Source organism: Dermacentor albipictus, chromosome 7, assembly GCF_038994185.2.
Source record: "Dermacentor albipictus isolate Rhodes 1998 colony chromosome 7, USDA_Dalb.pri_finalv2, whole genome shotgun sequence".
NCBI classification, from domain to species: domain Eukaryota; kingdom Metazoa; phylum Arthropoda; class Arachnida; order Ixodida; family Ixodidae; genus Dermacentor; species Dermacentor albipictus.
This window is the reverse complement of record NC_091827.1, coordinates 125053615-125076924: the sequence shown is the minus strand read 5'-3', so window position 1 is coordinate 125076924 and position 23310 is coordinate 125053615. Positions and strand designations below refer to the sequence as shown.

At 44.0% G+C, this 23310-nt stretch overlaps 1 protein-coding gene across 1 annotated transcript in view; it reads left to right on the top strand.

The window, feature by feature from the left end:
• norpA (no receptor potential A) overlaps positions 1-23310 on the top strand; it is a 317605-nt gene that overhangs the window by 111785 nt on the left and 182510 nt on the right. Inside the window, exons 9-11 of the mRNA XM_070522685.1 lie at positions 10053-10134; positions 11480-11580; positions 21075-21132. Coding sequence (XP_070378786.1) covers positions 10053-10134; positions 11480-11580; positions 21075-21132 — 241 coding nt within the window. The remainder of the gene's footprint in view (positions 1-10052; positions 10135-11479; positions 11581-21074; positions 21133-23310) is intronic.

The window sequence follows — 23310 nt, the reverse complement described above, 5'->3', positions numbered from 1 at the left end:
GCGTTCCTTAACCCCATGAGGGTCAATTTTTTTCAATAAATGCAACACTCCAGGGCTAATATCTTTATTTCAGATCTATAGTCCTCAGATTGACCTATCTTGAAGAAAATTTACTGCAATCTATTTAAATGACCGTAAAGGGATAAAAATATTTTTTCCGTAGGTAAACAATTCAAGGGTCTACCAACAGGGAAAACAGGAAAAACCGGGAATTCTCAGGAATTTTGCATAGTCCGGAAATACTTAGAGAAAACTCAGTAAATTTGTGATTCTATCAGGGAGAAATAGCTGTAATTTTATTGAAAGGGAATCAAAGTCGCGCTGATGCTGGCTCGAATAACACAGGAATTGCAACCAACCGTCTTTGATGCCATTTCATCGGCTGGAAGAGTTGCCAGTGTAGTCATTGACCAATTTTCCGGAGACCAGACTTTTGTTACATGCCTGATAATTCAGACGGCTTCGCGGCATTACCATGTACCGCATGGTATTGAGTCAATGTGTAAAAACCAGGGTGTCTACCAACCGGGAAAACCGGGAATACTCAGAGATCTTGAATAATCTGGAAATACTCGGGGAAAACTCAGGGAATTTATGCTTCTATCAGGGAAAATTAGGTGTAATTTTATTGAAAGGGAACGAAAGTCGCGGTAATGCTGGCTCGAGTAACAAAGAGGGATCATAATGAATCTACTTTGACGCCGTGTTGTCGGCTGGAGGAGGTGCCAGTGTATAGTCAACGACCGACTTTCCGGACGCCCGATAGTTCTGACAAGTTTCGCGGCACCACCCCATAGAGTCAACATCAGAAATTTTGGACGCCAGAACTCTTTGCCATCCGATTTTCCTGACTTTTTGCTGTGACAGCAGGTCCAAAATGGCATTAATCAAACAAAGCCTCCACCACCGCCATTTTGATTACCTCACCGCCTTGGAACAGTGCTCTCGCATGCAGATCCGCTTGCAGCCGTAGCCACCATCGCGGCAGCTTCTTGCCGTTCGGTTCCGTATTTTTCATTGAAAGAATTTGTCACTGTCAGCAATGCGACTCCGTCTTTGTGGTCCTCGCTATTAGCTTCGAAGCTTGGGAAGCACGACGCGTTGCATAAGACAGGTTCCTGAAAGTTTTCTTAGCCTTAGTAAAGTAGTGTTATGTAGTGAAGCATATCCAAAAGTATTGCAGTGAAGCATAACAAGCATCGGATGGGGCATTTGTCACGGGGCACAGTATACATTCCTTAATTATACATGCGTACACTCACCATATCCTTCTTAGTACGAGCATTCATGTGCCCAATAAGTGTACTGGCACGCATTCAGAGCTTTTTGGCATGTGCTTGTGGCGATTTGAGCCCTTAAAGGGACCCTGAAACAATAGAGTAGGGCCTTCTGATCATTAATTGATGCATCTAAGGGCTCCACATAAAGCGTGTAACTTATTATAAGGTTTTAAAAATCTACATCGCTGCCGATCGCAGCACACTGCTCGGTGGAATTTTCAGTTGCCCCCACCCATACGACGTAAATCACCTAATTGATGTCGGTAGGGCAAGCTGTTCGATTGGCTGCCCAGGGTGCTTTGTTGATAATTTTTCCATCTTTATTGGGAACAAATGATGTCCATAATAGTTGCAAAGCTAATTTTTTTTTATAAAAAGAAAGTAACAGAAAGAGAATGCACGAGAACAATTTCTCACTACACCTAAGCACTTCTGGAACACAGCAAGCGTGGTCTGCTTGTGTTACAACATTCTCCATTTTGACGAGAGCTCCGCAGTCAGTTGGTCTCAGTCTTTTCGCAGTCACTATGATTCGACTTTGTTGCACTGTGGACTGCAAACCTAGCAACTGGCAATATGTTAAGTTGGGACATCATGTCCCTCTGCAAAGCAGCAGACTGGCTGCAGCGCATCGGACTGCCGCTATCCAATCGGCGCCAGGATTTGCGTGTTTTTGGCCATCACTTTACACCAGAAGATTACTAACACAATAGTGTTTTGTGAGTTCGGTATTAGGGTAAATGCAAGCGCAAGGGGACAGGACCTGGCCGTTTGACTGTGTCGTTTCACGGGATGAACGGAAGCACAAATGTGAATGATCTGCACAATGCAGCCACTTGGTGGCAGAGAGCTCAACCACACACAGTAGCAGCAATGAAGTGTATTCTTATTTGCAGCTGGTGCAAATATTTTGCAGGAGCGTAATTGAAAAGACGTTTTTGTAAATGTTTAAAATGTTTTTCACTTGGTTAGAGCAATATTAGCGCTTTGTTTGGCTGGTTAAGCTCTGCAACAGGTGGCTGGACCGTGCAGACCGATCAGGCTGCTCATGCACTGTGATATACGCATGCTGCTTTGATAGCTCTCGCTTGGGGTCGACTGCAGAGAGTTTGGAGAGGCTTCGCACGCTTGCTCTTAGAGAACCACAAGTCGACGACACGACGTGATATCATGACGTAGAGCCAGTGAAGGTGGAGCTTAGCCCCGATCACTCAGCGAACGAGTTGAGGAGAAAATGCATGACTATGGAGAAGGGTAACTTGTAATCGTCTGTAGCTCTCTTAATATGAGATGTTTCACACAAATTGTGGTGCTGTACCCCACGCGTCTACAAAATTTGTCCAAACCGTTTCAGGGGCCCTTTAAGGGCAAAAAGACATGCATTTATTTTGTCAAACTGCCCGGGTTTTTTTGTTTTTTTATGTTTTCGCAGCCCTAGGGAGTACTAAAAATCGTATGTTCACTGTACAACTGACCATGAGGATGTTCAAATGGTTCGTGAAGCGAACGTGCGTCGGAAGGAGGATGAGAACAGAAATGACTGGTGCATTGAAAAATGAATGGGAAAGGAGGCGTGCCATCGCTTCTTTCAAGAAGCTTGAGATAAAAAAAGCAAAGTGTGTTGGCTGACGCCAAGATGCTGGTGTCCCTCATTCAAACCAAAATAAGCTCTTTCAAGCAACGAAACGCAACATTGAGGCATGGTGCGTGGGCCGAGAGTATGTCTGGACAGCTTTTGAGAGAGAACCTCACTTGTGACAAAGTTTGGACATCATACCAATGAGCTCGTAATCAATTGATAGAAATAGCTCACATTTGAAAATATTTGCTTCTGTATGCATCTCCTTTTTATTTGTATTTGAGAACGGTTGAATCAATTTGCTCTTGGTTTTACCATTTTTTTTTTCGAAGGTATTTTATTTCCTGAGCATTCCACTAGCCACCCCCCCCCCCCTTCCTGCTTTCTTATTGAATAAAATTAGCACTACTCCTTATTACAAAAACTGGGTCGCTTTTTTATTTTTTAACGTGCTTATAGACAGTGACAGCATTGGGCGACATGGTGTCCAGCCCGCCTTGACATAAAACAAAGTTCTGTGTCACTCAGGGAATATTGCAAAGCCACTCAGGGAAAACCTGGAAAACTCGTGGAATTTGAAAATGTCAACTTGGTAGACACCCTGAAAAACACTAGGCCAGGTCAGGTCAGCTTCGACGTTGTTACGTTTGCTAATAAGCTTGCCGTTCTGTGCCGTGTTTTTCATTGAAAGAATTTGCCGCTGTCAGCAAACCAATTCCCCCTTTGTAATCCTCAGAATTCACTTCGAAGCTCGGAAAACACGGCGCGTTGCATAATGCCTGGTCCCGAAAGTCAGCTTCACCTCATGCAATGTATTGCAGGGAAAGTTGATGAGTGTGGGAAGAACAATTGTCAAGGGACACAGTATGTATTCCTTAAAGATACATGTGTGCACCCGCCGTCTCCTGTCACAGTATGAGCACCGATAGGCCTAATAAGTGTACTGGCAGGCCTTCAGAGCTTTTTCTGATGTGCCTGTGGTGATTTTGAGCCCTTATGAGCAGTAAAATACATGTATTCATTTTTTTGGACTGCCCAATTTTTTGGACATTTTCGCGCCCCTAGGGAGTCTGAAAAATTGGACGGTGAGAGTACCACTGACCAAGAGGATGCTTCAAATAGTCCATGGGGCGAACGCGCAGCGGAGGGGAACGAGAACAGAAAAGGCCTACACATGGAGGAATGAACGGGAAAGGAAGTGTGCTACTGCTTCTTTGAAGGAGTTTGAGCTAAAAAAAAAAAACATCAATGTGTTGGCTGATGCCGAGATGCAGGTGTCGCTCATTAAAAGCAAAATAAACTATTTAAAGCAGTGAAACGCAACCCTGAGGCATTATATGTAGGGTGAGAGATGTCAGGGCAGTTGAGATTGACTTTCCAGCTGCTCAGAGAAAATCTTACTAGTGACAATGTCCGGGCCTCATACCAATGAGCTTGCTATCAGTTGATAGAAATAGCTTATATTCGAAAATACAGTCGATCCTGGATATATCGAACTCGAAGGGGATCACGAAATATTGGATATATCGATCATTCGAAATATAAAATATGCATGTCAAAAGCTTCTCTAACAACTCCACACATCTCAAGGCAGTTTCCCTATGTCGTGACTAACGGGAACTTACCGATCTGTACCTCCAAGGCGCGTGAAAAAACAAAAACACAGCGCGATGACCAGAGCACTTTATTTCAGAAGAAAAAAATCTGTGACCTTTGCTTGCTTTTTCTTCTGCACCATCAAGTTCATTAAGCTGTCCTCAAGCTTGTTGACAGTGTCCAAATGAGAAAGGCGAGCTCCTTCCATTGTGTCACAACAGTGGTGAATGATGCTGAAAGCTGATGCAAGTTCAGCTGCAGTGCATGGTGGTTGGTCCTCTTCGCCAGAACCTTCGCCGTTGCTCGAGTCTGCGTCCTCGTTACCCATGATGTCAGCCACAATCTCCCCATCAGCGCGATCCACTACAGCTTGCACGCCGTCATCGGCGCTGACTAAATCGCTTGCTGTAACGCCGCCTGGGATGGTGCCTGGGAATGCAGAGAGCTCGCGAAATTTGCTTTCCAGGCATCCAGCGTCATCGTCTTCACTGTCAAGACATCCATCGTCCGCAGCTTACCACAAAGCCTGCTTTGCGGAAGCAGCTCACAATTCACAAAGGTTTGGACTTGTACATGACACGCTCCAGGGCGACTCGACTGTGCTGCCTTCAGCTAAACATCGGCTTTGTTCTGGAGGATCGTACTCAGGGTGTTGCGTGGAATTCGAAACGCCGCCATGGCCGACGACTTTTTCTCACCAGCATCCACCGGTCGAATGATGTCCGCCTTTGTTGAAAAATCCAAATTCTGCGTTTTTTCGCAGCCATGGCTCAGGAACACATGCCAAAAGCAGAAAGAAAAATGCAGTGCACCACATGAGGCTCAAGCCTTCGCGTTGGCCTCATGAATAAAAGGAACAAAGCGAATCGAAAGACGCACCGCTCCGCGTATCCGCACTACCACAAACCCAAGCTGCACTGACCTCGTTCGTTTCGCTGTGCCAGTGGTGTCAGCCGACCAAAACACAAGAAACTGGTGCCTGCGGTCAGCATGGTTTCTCCCTCTCGTTTCCCTTTTACACCCACTCGCACTCCAAGTGCACCACGTTACGTGCCCTTTAACCACACGCCCCTTTCTCAGAGCTCGGGGCGACACGCTTGAGGTCGCGGGAACATCGCGAAAGCTTCGCGAAGAAAAGCGCACTAGTTGGAGCGGGATGCAATGGGAGAAGCGCACTTGCAGGGGTGCAGTATAGTGGGAGAAGCGCACTTGCCGGGGCGCAGCTCAGCATGGAGTTCGATACATCGATATGCCACGGGAGTTCTATAAACGCAAACAATAGCGCTATACTTTTGCATGGAATTCCCAAGGGGATTTTTCAACTGTTCGATATAGGCAATTATTCGATATATCCGGGATCAGCTGTATTTGTTCAGTATGTATCTCTTTTTTATTTGTATTTGAATATGTTTGATTCAGTTTGCAATGGGATTTACCATTTCTTTTGAAGATATTTTATTCACTGTGCATTTTACTAACGCCCCCCTTCTGTTTTTGAATAAAATGAACACTATTCATCACTGTTCAAACTGGATTAAGTCGTTTTTCTTATTTATTAACATGCTTACTAGTGAGTGACAGCATCAGGCGACATGGTTTCAGTCCATGTTGACATAAAACAGAGTTCTGTGTCACTCAGGAAATTTTGCAATGGCATTCAGGGAAAACCTGGAAAACTCAAGGGAATTTGGAAATATCAGCTTGGTAGACACCCTGGAACATGCATTGTTTATTCATGAATACAGATGGGCTTGCGTAAATACTTCATCACCAGCCTATTTTATGTCCACTGCAGGACGAAAGCCTTTCCCTACAATCTGTCTTGCACCAACCGATTCTAACTTGCACCTGCGAATTTTCTAATTTCGTCATCCTACCTAGCGTTATAATAAGTATGAGAAAGTCGATGCACATACTGGAATAGATCTACAGTAGAACCTCGTCCATACATTTTGTAAAAGACAGCAAGAAAAGACAACATACTAACCAAGAAAACATACAATCTGAAGTAACTAAAAAAATTGACAGACCTAACTATTGTTGACATCCACGTAATGTGAAGCATTGCGTGGATCGTTGCAGCACGAGCTGCCGACATGCATCAAGCTAATGGTGCTCCAGTGGCCAGAGACGCATATTGTTGTTTTCTGATTGCGTGGTGTTTTAAGATGGCCACAGGAAACCAAGACGAAATCGAGCTGGTGGGTGATGCCAGATGCCACCGAAGCGAAATGTGATGTCAACATCTCACCGCCTGCAACGAAGAATGGGAGCGTGTTTGGATCATCGCCTACTAAAAGCGTGCAGTGCACTACAAATCACACTACGCACCACACACTGTAAAACATAGGTGAAGATGCTTATCTTAATAGATCTGGCGGGATAGCTGTGAATGCAGCATGCGGCAACCCCGCCGTAGATTTGTTGGTATCGAAATAAATTGTGCACGCTGTCGTTTTCATGAGACGAGCAGCTATATGCTGTTCTCGATTATGCAGGCCTCACACCTTTTCCTGTTCACACGAAATCTATCAGCCGTAAAATGTATGCGATCGTAGTCTGCAGCAGGGAACGGCATTGTGTTTCGATTATCGTCTATTAAAAAGGTGTGCTACGCTTTCGACGGCACTATGTACACACTGTGAAACAGATAGGTGAAGATGCTTATCACAATAGGATTGGTGGTGATAGCTGTGAATTCCACATGTGACAACCCCAGCGATGATTTGCTAGTACCAAAATGAGAAACTGTGGGCACACCGGCATTTTCATGCGAGACGGGTGGGCAAATATTGTGATGAAGCTGCTGCACCGGGCAGCTATATACTGTTCTCGATCGTACACGCCTTGTGTCTCTTCTTCTTCACATGGGATCTAGAGGCCGGAAAACGTATCATACGATCACAGTTTCACGATGTACTGAACGTTGGTGCTGAAAAATCGTCTTCCCTGCCAACGTATGAACTGTCATAAAATGAGTGTAACATCTATTGAGTCATTTTTTATGTTCTCGATTGTTGAGTGGTCATTCAACAGGCGAGGCATCTGGTAGAAGCCAATTATCCAGTACACTTGCTTTCTTCGGTGGCTGAAAAGTTGCTCAAGGTCGTGCAACGAGGACATAGGCCAGAGAAATGTGACATCGCTGAAAAGAGCCAGCCTTTCGTTCTGCAGTATGTGCACAACATTTCGCACAGGTTAAAGGAGATTGGCCAGGGCACTAGAGTGAGTGTAGTTTTCTCGGCTCCAAAGAAACTACAGAAGCTATGCAAGTGAGTCAACGCACCACGTGCTAAATTTGCTTTGTGCTCCATCAAGCCTAGTCAGGTTTCATCCAGTACGTAGAAGAGGTCGTTAACTCAATCCCGATGAAGTGCGGAAGACCTATGTTGGCCAAACTGGCAGACGCCTTAACGACTGCTTGCACAAGCACCGAAACAAAGTGTACAACACAGTGCAGGGTCAGCTTGGCATTCATTGCCGGGATTGCAAGTGCACTCCCCTCTTTCAACAGTGCATGGTATTGGCAAGGCATAGGTCGCACTTAACCTGAGAAATAATAGAAGTGCAGTACTCTCACAATCTAGGTGACCGCTGTGTAAGCACCTCTTCCATTGTTCTGTCACGACCTGAGCGAGATAACAAGGCCGAGCGTAGAGCAATCGTGGGCACATGAAGTGATTTGTGTTGTCAATGATGAGCTGGTTCTCTGTATTCCCCTTTTCTGCTTGCCGCACATATATATTATGCTCGTCCGCAAATAAAGATCGGCTTTAAGTTAGCACTATTTACTCGTCTCTGTCCTTTCCTACTTTCGTGTGCTATGCAAATGCTGCCGGAAGAAAGTGAGGAGGAAGCATGCCGTCTTCCATCATGCGCTAAGCACCGAGGGGAATGGGAGGAAGGGGGCAGAAACTGCTTTTGTGCAGCCGTGTGTGGTTGGGCTGGCCATATCGTAAAAGCGATCTGTGTTGGCGCCAGAGTCTAGGTGCGCCAATGGCTCATACCTTTGTGTGTGGTGTGTACTCACCACTCAGTTTGCGTTGAAGTTAAACGAGAGCACAAAACTCACTTCGCTTGCTGCTGCTGCCAAGCTTCCTCACGCCAGCGTTTTGACAGTGTGTACATGGTCATAGAGTGGGATGTGTTCGTGTTTGCCAGTGCGGTGCTGACAGCATGCTTGGTAATTAAGTTAATAAACAAATGTTTACAAGTTTATATGGACAATAAATCTACTATCCATACTTTGTATAGCTGTCTACTAATTTGCTATTGCAATCGATGTTTCGCCTTTCAGACAAAACTGCGACTTTCACTGGGACCACAGGTCCTAAATGGCATTGAGGCCACTATGCCCTGCCTCTAATTATCTCGCAACTTCGAAGCAATGCTCTTGCACACCAGTATGCTGACAGCTGTAGTTGTTTTGTGCTGTCGTTATCCCTAGCTGCTTCGTTTCACTGCAAGACAGCGGGTTACACGGTCAAGGATACGCAATGTATTGCGGTGAAGCATATCAAGAGGGCGAAGGGGCCACTGTCACGGGAACGGGACATAAAATGTGTTCATTAATTATACACGTGCACATTCGTTATGTCCTCTCAAAGTACTAACGCCAAGGCGCGTGAAGTGTTGCATAATCGTAGTTTCCAAAAGTAAGCTTCGCCGCAATACAATTGTGTTATGCGGTCAACCAAACGCAATGTATCGCGGTGAAGTATACCAAAGGCAATAACAGGCTACTGTCACGGGAAATTAAATATATTTCTTAATTTCAAACGCGCGCCACCGCCGTCTCCTATCTCAGTGCGGACATCGAGATTCCTAAAGCGTTGCGTAATGCTGGTTCCCGAAAGTTTGCTTTGCCGCAATGCAAAGATGTTATGCGGTCAAGCAAATGCAATATATTGAGGTGAAGCGTACCAGGAATGGAAAGGAGTAACTGTGTTGGGATGAGACATGTTCCTTATTTACGCACGCATGGGCCCGTCATCTCCTGCCACAGTACGAGCACCGAGACGCTTAATAATTGTACTGGTAAGTCTTCAAAGCAATTTCGGACATGCCTGTGGCAGTTTTAGTCCTTTTGGGCAGTTAAAAGCCATGCATTATTCTCTTCAGACAGTTCTGTGGTCCCCTGGGAGTTGGAAAAATCAAACGTTGACTGTAAACTGAGATCGAACTATCGAGGTTTTACTGTTTGCACCTTGAATGATAGTTGTCCTTGAAGTGTACTAGAGACTACAGTACTGGCGTCCTCTGTGGCAGAGGTGGTGTGGTAAGTCACATTATGAAATTATTCAGTTGTTGATAATAATATACTTGTTGATCCTGCTTTCCAGCCGTTGCTTTTGCTTCACTGTGACTGAGCTGCCAACAGGTTGTTTGTGGACAGTGCTATGACCCATGTTACAGCGGAGTTGTGAGATGTTTCACTTTCTTTGTTTATTGCGAGTCACTAATTAGAGTGCGCAACATTTTATAGCCATCACTTCCATGGGAGATGACTAGGTTCTTCAAAAGTTGCAAAGCATCCATAAGGAGGGATTTATGGCTCACTCTGAAATTTTTCCCACTCCCTGCTTGTGGGGCTGCAGGATAGCACAGACATTTGCATCAGGCAAGACTGAGAAGCTGGTGTACCAATGCATTGGCGATGTTGGACTCCCAAGTGGCAAGGTAGGCCTGCCATTTTATGTTTTGGCAGAAAACTCTAGCCATTTGATCTCAGACTCAGTGCTGCACATGGTTAGGGGTGGTTCTGGATAGCCACTTCAGGGATACCTTCACAAGGTTTCGCATCACTATATTACATTTCGTGCTTAACCCTTTCGGGATTGTTTTTTTTTTTTATTGCAGATTCCAATTCTTCTGAGAGACCTATTTCGAAAAAAAATTACCGGAATTTTTTAAGGTGACCGTAAAGTGAGAAAAAAATATTTTGTGTTGGTATATATGTACTACAACATGGCTACAATCAGTACACGACCAGGGTAGTTGGAGGAGTATGGGAAAGGCCTTTGCCTTGCAGTAGGCGTAACCAGGCTGGTGATGATGATATGTACTGTTTATTCATGAATAACAACAATAAAAAAATGAAATAAACTTATGAGAATTATAAATGTGCACATGAGAATATTTCACAAGTCTCAAATGTTCCTGCTCTTAAACAACTATTTATGTCCATAGGAGAATTGAACTGCATAGGTGAGCACACTCAAGAAAACTGTGTGGTTGTGTGCCCGTCAAAAAAGCAAAACATGTCATAAACTTCCGCTAATCTTCATCTTGTCACCAGCCAGAGGCAATTAGTTCTCGCGAGTCTCCAAAAAAAAGAAAAGAAGGAAACGCATGCACAGTGGCATCCTTCCTATGTAGACCCCTGTGAGCACTAAACAAGCGAGCAATTAGTAACGAGATTATAATGGAAAGGTTGGAGATAGCTGTGTAAGCGTGCCTTCTCTATCATTATAGCCATTGCATGATGGACTATGATTGTGTTGTGTATATATCTTTGTGTACGCATGCCTATTCTCGGGTGGATATTAAAGGCTGGTGTTATTCAAATGAAAATAAAGTTCTTCCATAATTTTTTTATAGCTTCATACAATGAAGCAATAAAATAAAATATATGTGCTTCTCTCGACTTTTTTTTTTTTTGTCAATGCAAGGTGGTCTCGCATCACAGAGATGTCTCCCAGATGGTACCTGGGCTTGAAGTGGTCTACTTAAAAAAGCTGCAACCTCATTAAAACTTTGTTTTGGGCTAGTTTATTCATTTCAAAAGTATAGGCTGAGTAGCACACAAAAAAGCATCAGCAAAGAAGGGACATTTCACTTGTCCTGTCCTTATTTGAGTATTTTTGGGGGTTACATCAGAAGCTGCAACTCTGAATTGGTTTATTATATTCAACCAACATTTTGTACATCTCTTGTGAGGGCTAGTCTAAGTGTCGCCTTCCCAATTGCTATGCAATTTATGATGGCAGACTTTTGGTGACCTATTTTTACCCAACGGTTGCAGAATGATGTCATCGAACCGAAGGAGTTCACCCTCGAGAAGTTTCAAGAGTTGTACCAAAGGGTCTGTCCCCGCAATGACATCGAGGAGCTTTTCAATTCCATGTAAGTTCGAAATTTTGCTGAGACAAGAAATCTTGCAGGAATAGTGAAATCTGCATCATCTAAGAAATGAGCACTGAAAAATTTGCCTTCATTGAATTGCTCGATTGGTCAGGTCAAGATTATTACACAGTAAAAGTTACTGCACAGGTTCCCAGAACACTCCTGATATGTAGCATCTTGTAAGTAAACATTTACTTACACAATACCCCAAGAAAGTGGACAGATTATTACAGTATCAATTACATGCATCGTTTTCATCATGGCCCGCCAACAGTAGGCTGGCTTTTTAGTAGCAAAGCCAAGATTACCATAATGTAGTTTATGATAGTATTTGTTCACAATAATGATGGCACAACGTTGTGACACCACAACAACACACATTCCTTTTCTCATTGCTGTGTGCTCGTAGGCTCTGGTTGGTTCTACGGAAACCCACAATGTGGATTACAAGTTTATTTCTGTCACGGCTCTTCCTACTCCTCCTCCGCCCTGTGGGTTTCCTCTGAGCTGATTCAGTGCCTGTGTGCTTCGAGTTTTCAATTGATTCACCCTCACTCTGCTGGCATCCTGGTTAGCTCAGCTGGTAGAGTGACTGGCCCAGAAAGGCGTTGGTACAAGTTTCAATCCTTGGACCAAGATGAACTCTTATTCCACTGCAAAGCCTTAATTTCTGTGCAACCTGTGTGGGTTTTCTTTGTTGCTTTGGCTACTGTGGAGTAAATGACAAATTTTACGATTAGCCGCTGGCATGTTTGTCAGTATTGTCACGTGACTGCGAGCACAAACAGGGCTCGTCCAGTGTGACTTCCATGACATATGGTAAAGTGATGCATTCTGTCCCCTGCTTGTTAGTTACTGTTTATCAATACTCAATTGCGGCTCCAGCTGCATGCACGTGATGTTTGTAAATTTCATTCAGTCCTGACTATTAAACAAAATTACTTCAATAAGTTGAAGTAAATGCCTGGTGTTGAATGAGACGGAAGACTGGAAAATTGAGAAAAGATTTTTATATAGTAAATTTCACTAAATTGAGATGTCATTTCGAAAGTTCAACAGTACTGTAATATCCCGACAAATGCCCCCGTCCGAAAGAAAATCCACCCCTGTTTATGGGTCAGTGATGCTACCACTGCGCCAATTGCGCCGAACTGTGCTAAGAGGCAAACGCTGCTACATCCTGCTAGAGAACAGCAAAATATGAGAAAACTGCCCCCGCCCTGTGCCTAAGGTGTTGCTCAGGATTTCAAAAGCTGAAGTAAGTCCGCAAGAGCCGTTCCTCCAAACGATCGAAAGCGAAAACCGAGGTCCATTGTCCATGCAAACTTCTAACGGGATGCCATATCTTGCGAAGATAGCGCTTAGTGCAGCTATCGCAGTCCTCGAGGTAGTGTCCTGGAGTTGTTGGACCTCTAATAAGTTCGAGAAAACATCATAAGCGACAAGGTAGGAGTCTCCAGCAAAGGAAAATATGTCCACTCCAACCCTGTACCATGGGCATCTGGGAACTGACCGCATCAGTAGAGGTTCTTTTGCTTCTGCATAAGCATATTTCTTACAGGTTGAACAGCTTGCATGTAGCGCTACAATTTCACTGTTAAGGCCTGGCCAAAAAACAAGGCGGCATACTTTCTCTTTGCACTTTTGAACACCAAGATGTCCCGCATGACTTCTGGACAATATCTTCTTTCGCATGCTCTGGGGTACAATTACTTTGGATCCTTTAACCCTTTTGCTGTCACGGACATACCGGTACGTTCTCTATCGTGCGTTCAAAATTTCGCGCCAGAGCGCAAAGCTGGCGCTCCTGGATTGGCCACGCTATCTGTTGACTCTTTCTACAAGTTCGTATATTCGCCCCGACCTGTGTTACTCCATGTATTGAAGAGTACGGCACGACTGCCACTCCCCACTTTCTCTTTGCTGAGTGGCACGGTGGCTGCGTGTTCGCTGTATCATGCGTTGCCGCGCGCGTGTGGTTATGGGTTCAAGGGTTGTTCTGCCATCTCCGCTGGTTTGAAGGTTTTTATTTTTCTTCTGTTGGTGTGCTTGCTACGGCGCGTCAAGTTCAGGTGCACGTGTGCCGTTGCCTCTCTGAAAAGAGTGACTCGTTGCTGCTTTCGCTCTCTCGCCGCACCCTTGCTTTCGACTTGCAACAGTAAATGTAAAGCCCTTCGAACTTTGTTTAGCCTTTTTCCATCTCTCTCTGTCATCTTGATCACGCAACGTCCCATTTATCTCCGTTGTGCGGGCGACTGAAAGCGCATCCTTCCTGCGCGCGGTTACTTTCAGATGGCTCAGCGCGCGGGACCTTCGTCTGCTCATTGGAGCGGTGGCTCAATTCCGATTCAGAATACGAGCCGAGCTCGGATTCGGACTTGGACAGAGTCGCATGCGAGGAAGACGGTTCCGCATCGTCAGATTCGGATGTTGAAGGGATTTTATAGTCAGGCTGATGATGATGATGATGTTTACTAACAACAGCTGCAGAACACTGAAATTTATATATTGCATTGACTATGTTATTTGTATACCAATCATAATCAAAAATAAATTGATATGTTCATTCCCTGTTATGCTCGTTCCCTGAAACCAAGCCGACACTGGGGGTGCGTCACGGTCAGAAAGGTCCGACAGTGAAAGGGTTAAAAAGTATCCCATTTACAACAGATAGTTCTTGTGCAAAAGGCTTGAGTTCACCCTCAACGGGTCGGCTCCTTGACAAACGTTCCACCACTACCTGCAGGTAGCTGTCGCACGCAGTTTCTGTCCGCAATTCACACTCTGTCGTTGGCGTCTCCATGTAACCTAGGGAGTGCACTGCATGAATTTCCACATCGTTCATGTTTGTATCTTGTCTGCTGCAGTCATCAGCCGTGGATTGTGATAACATATCAGCCAGAACTAGGCTCTTTCCCAAAATGTAGCAAAGTCAAACAAAGTCATACTTAAACAGACGAAGAAAAAACCTTTGCATTAGGGGCGACATGTCATCAATTGCTTTTTCCGCTATCGACACGAGTGGCTTGTGGTCAGTTTCTATGAGTAGGTTTCGCCTGTAGACGAATTGATAAAATTTTTCACATTCGAAGCAAATGCCAAGGGCCTCCTTTTCAATCCTAGCATATCTTTGCTCTGTCTGTGTAAGACCGCGTGATGTGTATGCTACGGGTCGCCATTCATCGCTGTGACGTTGCAGCAGAGCTGCTCCTACACCATCCTGTGAAGCGTCGCACGAAATCTTGGTTTCCTTTTGAGCATCAACGATAGTGGCCAAAGCTTGTGTTATGCTCTTCCACTCCCTAGCGTGGTTTTCAGTCCACTGAAAATCTGAGCGACACTTGATAAGATCTCTCAACAACACTGTTTGTTCAGACAGCCGCGGCACAAATTTTCCAAAGTAGTTTAGCACTCCCAGCATGCGTTGAACATCGGGCTTGCTTGTTGGTTCCGGCATTTCAGTCATGCTTTTAACGAGCTGTGGGTTTGGTAATTTACCATTTGAGGTTATTATGTCACCAAGAAACTCGATTTCTGTGACGCCGAACTTGTACTTTTGTGCATTAAAGGTTAAGCCAGCTTTTTCGGCTGCTTTCAGGACAGCTACTAGGCGCTCGTCGTGCTCTCGCCGCGTTGAACTCCACACCAAAATGTCATCTATGTATACTAGTACGCCCGGTAGCCTGTCTAGAACTTGAGTCATTGTTTGTTGAAACACTTCTGGTGCAGACGATATTCCAAATGGTAGACGCAAAAATCGATTTCTCCCAAAAGGCGACGAGAAGGTACATATCTTCGAGGTTTGCTCATCCAAAGTTATCTGGTGGTAGCCAGAGTTAGCATCCAAACAGCTGAAGTATGTGGCGGCCGCTAACTTAGCTTCCAAGTTTTTGCACTTAGGGAGGGGAAAATGCTGCCTTTTCACCTGCTTTTTGGTATTCCTAGGATCCAAACACTCGTAGACTGCCATCTTTCTTCACAAGTACCAGGGGGCTTACCCAGTCCGTAGGCTCCTGTTCTTTTATGATGATTCCAACCCGCACCATTCTTTCAAGTTCATTTTTGAGACGCCCCTCCAGTGCCAAAGGAACACGACAAGCTGGCTGGACAACCGCTACTGCTCCAGGTTTCAGGACCATGTGATAGTGCTGCTTCAGGCAACCAAGTCCCTCGAAGACATGTCTGAAATCCTTCAGAGGATCATGTACAGAAGCCGCGTTCACAGCATCCACAGTACGGTGAACCAGTCCCAAGGACTCACTGGCTTCTAGTCCCAGTATGGGCTGGCAGCCATTTTTTACAATAAAGAATTTCACTTGAGTGTGGGCATTTCCAAACACGCACAATTTTCGACACAATTTTCGACACGACAAGGTACTCCAAAGTTGCACTGCGAGGCTTGTTTCTTTAAGTCACTTTAACATTTTTCGAGCGGTTCTCCTTCCGCTTGGGTCCTCATGCAAAACAGGTATCCTTCATGCACCTCGTTGGTCACCTCTGTGCAGTAGGCATCAAACTTTTGTACTAAGGTCTTGTAGTCATCCTTGCTCTCCTTTGGCTCGAACTTGAAATTGTAGAATACATCGAGCGCCTCGTCACCCACGATGCTCAGCAGGAGTGCAGCTTTCGAAGCCTCACTTTTTAGCTGGTCCTTCACTTGCGTTTCTTGCAGGAAGAGCTCAAACTTTTGCTTGAAACGCTTCCACGATGCCGAGACGTTCCCTGCCAGACGCAGGGGCTCCGGTGCCTCCAGCCGTTCCATGCTTCGTACTCCACCGCTGCCGAAGCTGCGAAGCTGCCGAAGCCACTTCTAACACCATGTATCCGAGCCGCGAAGGACGGCACAACAGCAAGATAGCCAGAACAAGAAGAATGCAGGTTTATTGGGAAGTGTTGCTTTTATAGCCGACCAAATGATAACGGGTCGACTGCAGCGCGCATGTCGGGAACAGGCGCATGGTCATGATACAGTTGTAATGGCTACGTGGGAGGTCAGTATGTTCGAACTCATAAACCCCCTTGGCGATTGGGAGTGGGATCATGGGCTAGCCACACGGCCAAAAGCCAAGATTGGGTCCGTGGGCGATATGCTAGCAACTATTGGGAACCCTTTTTGTTTGTTTTTTGCACTTAATGGACAGAACAGCAAAATCTCGCATGTACGCAGAAAGCTGCAAACTGAATACATACATCAGAGCTTAATCTGACAGCATTGCACAGCGAAAAGTTGCGCATATATCTGTACTTCGCAGCTGCGCGTTACACACATCGAGCTGCAGCATAGTGAACGAAGGAGAAACACCTTTGCGGTCTCGACCATCATGGTATTTTAAGTAGATTGTATATCAGTAAGCACAGCACTAGGGCGGTAAGTAGGTAAATTTTCGTACCGCTGATGTTAAAAAAAGCAACGAAATTACTTTACTGCTAAAGTTGATGTTTTTGGACTGCCTGATTATTTGGACGTTGCTTGTGAAAAATTTTTAAAATGAGTCAGTGACTTATTACACCATCAAGTTTGACACTCAGAACGCTAATTTCACATTCGGAGGCGCAAGTCTCGACACAGCGACTAACCCATCATGCGACATAAGTGATTATCTAGCATGCTAGCCTATAATAAGCCTGGCAGTCTATAGCAGCTGTGCCCTCTCTGGGTGACATTTACCTGCAATAAGGTATATGTGAATTTGGGGGGAGGAGGCCTGTATATAGACACCCACCTATGAATGCAAAATGATCTTATGCTCGTTTAAAATTTGATGATGGATCTTTTGGAATGGAAGCATTCTTGGAGAATCAAACAAAATGAAGTTGTCTTAGAATTAATCACTCATTTTCAATATAACCATGTTATACCATAAATAGTCAAGTCAAAAGGGACATTTTTGTTTGCCAGCTTTACTTGTTCACAAATACTGTGTCTGTTGCATAAGTCTGAATGACTTAGGCAAGCAGCTATTTGTGCAGCTAGCATGAGTCTTATCAGAATTACTGCTACTTGAACTTTAAAGGACTTTATAATATTGTTACGTAGGATGACGCAGACGAAAAGCTATGTACAAATATATTTACAAGGAAAATACGCTGCGCTAGGCCAAGAGGCAACAGCCCGCGCTAGCATCTAATCGTCGTCGTCGTCTTCACACTGCTGGCCTTTCGTGATCGCACATATTGTGCCGTAGCAATATTGAGAGTTTGCAATCACTTTCACAAACTTGCTCCGAAATTACATTTTACTGCTCCAAAATGCATCTTTGGCTGCTCCAAAAGCTTTTACAAAGTTGTATGGGCCAGTAGCATCACTGATGGCATTATTTGCTTTCTTTTTTTTTTTTCAAGAACACCGAAAGGTAGCCCACAGGATCAGTTAGCTACTGGTGGAAAAAGGAACAATGCTTGCTGGGAAGGGCAGTCTTGTTTAGTTCCAAGTCCTAAGGGTGGTCCTAAAAATTCATTGCAAAACTACAGGCCCTTATCTCTGACGTGCGTAAGCTATAAAATAATTGAGCATATTATTTAGACTACCGCAATGGAACATCTTCATAACAATTTCTTTTCGAATTCCCAACATGGGTTGAGGCTGGATTGTCGTGTACAACACAACTAGTAGTAGAATTCAGCCAGGATATGTTTTTCTCTTATGATTCAGGATTTCAAATTTACTGCGTATTTTTGGATTCTAAGAAAGTTTTTGATATCGTTCCTCGTGCTTTACTAATAGATAAATTATCCTGCCTCTCGATACACCCTGCTATAATCAATCGGATTAGTAGTTACTTAACTGGGTGCACTTAACATGTTCTGGTCAATGAAGTTTCGTCAACTCAAGTCACCATGACCTCAGGTGTACCGCAAGGTTTAGGTCTTGGGCTGTTGTTATTCTTAATTTACATAACTGATATGGAGAGGGCCTTGAATGCAAAGTGCATTTATATGCAGATGATTGTATTGTTTATAGAAATGTGCAAAACATACAAGATGTCTCCAGCTTATAGCATGACCTCAACAGAATACATGCATGGTGCTGAAAATGATACATGCCTTCGAACAGTTCAAAATGTCAGTTCATGTCATTTACCCGAAAACGTGTGCCGGTGAGATCACTGTATAACTTGGATGGCCTTCCTCTTGAAATAATTCAGCATTATAAGTCATCCAGAATACTGAATCTTACCAGACGTAATTTTTATCAGGTCCCTGTAAATGTAAAAGAAGAAGTTTACGTTACGAATGTGCATTCAATTCTTGAATATACTTGTGCAGCGTGGGACCCTCAAACCTTGTTGAAAACCTCAGAACGAATTCAAAACCATGCTGCCACGTTTGTTTCTGGCAGTTATGACTTCCACAGCATTGTCTCAGTAATTAAAAAATATCTAGGCTGGAAATCATTAGCGCATTGTCAAATGACCACAAAACTGCAACCGTTTTTCCAGATATACTTTGGTGTTACCGGAATAGACAAAGATCAGCACATTCTTCCTCCCCACTATGTCTCTCAGCGATGTGATCAGGATTATAAAGTTCTCGAAGTGCGCTGTCACACTGAGGTTTTCCTTCATTCCTTTTTCCCGCACACTTCAGCTCTGTGGAATAGGCCTCTTATGAGCATTAATCAATGTAAAACCTGTTCCAAGTTTACATCTTTCTCATCCTTAAATTTCTCATAGCTGCAAATTAACCTACTATCATTTCTTCACTTATGTCTTGGTTTATGGTTTGTCTATTGTAACAATCTACCTTTTGCTTTATTGTTTTCTTGGTTTCCCTTGTCTATGTTCTCCTGCTGGTGTTAGTCTTGCTTTTTCTTCTGAGCTTTCCGTATATGTGTATTTTCTTTCCAGGGTCAGTTCTTTCTGTGTCAGTGTATCTCTGAAATAACACCCCCCCTCCCCCCCTGCTACAATGTCCTTGTGGCGCTGCAGATATTCACATAAATAATAAAAAAAAATCATTGGTTCATTCCCTTTTGCTGCAATGGTGGCCTTCGCAGAAGCTAGATACCATGGGAGATCAGCAAATAATACAGAACAATTCCGGAATTTGACATTTTGCTTGGCAGTGACAGTGACTGTTCTTTTGAAGGTTTTGAGAAAGACTGAATGAGGACATATAAACAAACCTTCACTTTTGGGTACAACGGTCTTTATATTTACATTTATTTTCTTTTTCTTTTTTTGAACTTTCCTTGATTGTATACCGAAACTTAGCCCACTCCCTCTTTTCACCCTATTTGCTCTAGATTTTAGGTGGGCTATCTCTGGGATATTGCAGTATGTGTTTTGTTGTGTGAATGGATTTTATGCTGCAGTGTTTACCTGTTAGTTTTCCCAGCACGTGCAGATAGTGGCTTTTTTCCCTTCATTATCATGCTGAAATCCACTCTTGTTTCCTGCTCAAGCAAGTTACTCACAACTTGAATTTGTTCTGTGAGTGGATGCTTTGACCTACAGATTGCGCATAGAACGCTATGTGCATGCACCCACAGGCGCATACAAAAGACAGAGGAAACAAGCACCTTGCTGTTTATTCCCACACTTGTTTCCATTTGTATTTTGTGTCTGCGTGCACAGTTTCTTGTCCAGTTTACTATGATATTTAGTTTTGTCTGCAAAATTTTATTATACTGTTTTGTGATATACAATGTCTGGCAGGCTGCGAAGTGTCTTTTGCATAATGAATGCAAACCTGGCTTGTTTGTTGTTTCAGCATTTCTTCCTGGTGCTTTGTAATAGCAGTTTGCGTCAGCTCACCGGTGTTTAAATCTGTGCTCCTTTCATCTGGAACGCAGGCAGTGCACATTATCTCTGACTTTGAGGAAGAAGTTCCTGAGGCTCTTTATGCCATCAGCAGTTGTGCAGAGGCTCTTTAAAGAGGCATTGAAGAGAACAATGGTTTCACCGGTACCAGTAAATTACCCTTGCCAAAAAAAAAAAAATGCCACTCTTGGCAAGCCAGAAAAGACTGGCACTGATGCTGCCTTGAAGTTCCCGCACCAGCTTACTGTGACGTCATGGATTTCGGTCGTGTTGTTTGTTCATAAAAATAAAAATTGTGTTCTAAAGGAGCCAGGAACATTTAGTGTGCCAATATGGCCCAAATATGAAAAAAATACTTTGACATCTGTGATGTCACACTGACATCAGGCTAGCGAGCCTGTCTTCACTCACCATCCTCCCTGTCTCTCTCTCTCTTTCTCCCTCCCTCAAAAAATTACATTTTGACTTTATTTTATTTTGTATTAATCAACCTATTACCACAAAGGTAACAACAATAGAGTTTGCAAAGAATACTTTATCACTTGTAAACTGACTTAGTGTTTCTCTTTCAAGTCCCATTTATGACATTGTGGCTATTCCTAGTGAAATTGCTTTGTCATGTTTGGGGTCTCCAAGACAACTAATTGTTGTAGAGAAAGAAGTAAGGCATACATCCACCCAAGCAACTTTCCTGTTGCTGTATATATATTGACATCTTTTTTACATTTGCAGAACGGAAAGCAAGACAGATTACATCAGCCTGAAGCAGTTGATCACATTTCTCAATGAAGTAAGTCATGTTGCTCTGTACATAACTGGATAGTGCCTTATCTATGTCTTTTCTGTATTTGCGTAACTGTGAAAATATTCAAAGAGGGTTTGATACTAGTTGGCTAAGTTACCTGTAATTTTGGAGTTTTCAGCATAACGTGTTCAATTTGCAATCTAGGATTTGTAAACTAAACCTGCCTTATTGTACGTGCATTCAGCAGTTCCTGGATTTCATGCTTCGAATGTGGCAGATACCACCGTGATGGCTACTGTGATCATTTCACTCTTCATGTAATGCTCTACTGGGGCCCTTGAGTTATATAGGTATACCAAATAGTAGATTTTGAATCGCATATCAAATTGAATCAATAAAAAAAAAAGCCATATATTGGATCAAATATGGTGCACACTTGTTACGACGGACTCTGATAATCATGCAAAAAGGTCCATTACATCCTGTTCTATACGAAATTACGGTCGTGGTATGTTGTGAAATGAGGAGACTTTCACATAAACCACAGTTTAACCCGTAAGTGCGTGCAAAAAGGTTAAATACATCAAAAATAAAATGCCTAACCATAGATAAATTGGTTTGCACGGTAATCACACAACCATGTGGCATGGTGTCTTCCTGTCCGCTGTTTTACGGATGCCGGTTGCTGACAAATGGAGGCACCCTCATACTAGAGCATAGGTGCATCCATACAACAGCAACATTAATGGCTGGCACAACAGCAGAGAGTGTGCTGGCCTGTGATACTGTGCCAGCCAACCAGCTCAAGCGCACCACCGCCACCACCGACAAAAACGATGGCTACAGTTTGTTCTTTACCAAAATCAGTTGCTAGAAGTATAAGAGCTCATTCACACCGGTGACTTGAGGAGGTCGCGCGACCATTTGCGACTCGCAATCAAAAAGCGACCGAAGGCGACTGATGTTCACACCGGCAAGCCTGGCTGAGCGCGACCCGCAAGTCGCAACCCCGGAGATTATCGTTCTCAGCGAGAACTCTCGGAATCTACGCAGAATTTGAACGCGACGCCGGAGGAGGCCGGATGTAGACACACGAAAGATCACTTCCGGTGCGCTGCTGATTGGTTTATCAGTTTTGCGACCACGGTCGCGCAGAGAGCGACTCGCCCAAAATGGTCGCTTTTCAAGAAAGGCGACCGTTTGCGACTGGTCACAAAGCGACCAACTTGGTCGCGCGACCTCCTCAAGTCGCCGGTGTGAATGTGCCCTAAAGCAATGTCTTAATTTTATCTGTCACGACAAGCAGTGACCACTGTCAAATGTGTAGCATGAATGAGAGCCACAGTGTGAGGCAAGTTCAACTTGGAGCCTGGCTGCCAATGCACTGCATGCAAGACGGCTTGACCGCATCATGCGTCTCGCAGTCTGGGCACCACGAACAGCAGCATATCTTCGTTTCTGTGTAAATCGATGTGATGAGAAATAGAGCATTCTCAAAACGCTGCAGTTTGCGGTGGGTGGCGGTGGTCCTCTTGCATGGTCGACACGAAAACTCTCTGCCAGCAGGGCGCTGCGCGACACACCGTTGCAGTAAGCTTGCTGCTAGTGTGTTCGTTGCTTAAGAAAAAATGCATTTTCACAACATTCACAAACGACCAGGAATGGTTGCTTCCAGCGCACTGCCACATGCATGTGCCGTGGCGGCAAAGTGTGTTGCATTTACACTGTATAGACAAAATTTCCCTTAAATGTAGTATGTTGTAGCCAATAGTCCATTATAGTCAGGCCCGTGTTAAAAGCGAAATTGTTTACATTGATAGTACAAGAGACCAAACTAATTGAGAAAGATAGTCTGTTATATCCGAAAGTATGTTGTATGCAGATCCATTGTAACTGGCACAGACTCTATCGAATGTTAGAAAGCTGTCTGCAAAATTTAATGCTTACAAATTTTGGGCAAGAAAATAAAGCGCTGCACATGTTCGGGAGTCTCGTAGCATTAAATAACAAGAATGTAGCAAGCTGTCTGTAACTTAGGTACATAGAAATCGAGATATACAGCACGGTCCACTCTCGTTAAAGGGGATGCCAAATTTATTTATTTGAATACCTGCAGCACCACAAGGGCATTGTAGCAGGGACGGAATTTCAGAGATACACTGGTACAGAAAGGACTGACTCCAAAAGGAAAATATGCACATACAGAAAGCTCAGAAAAAGAAA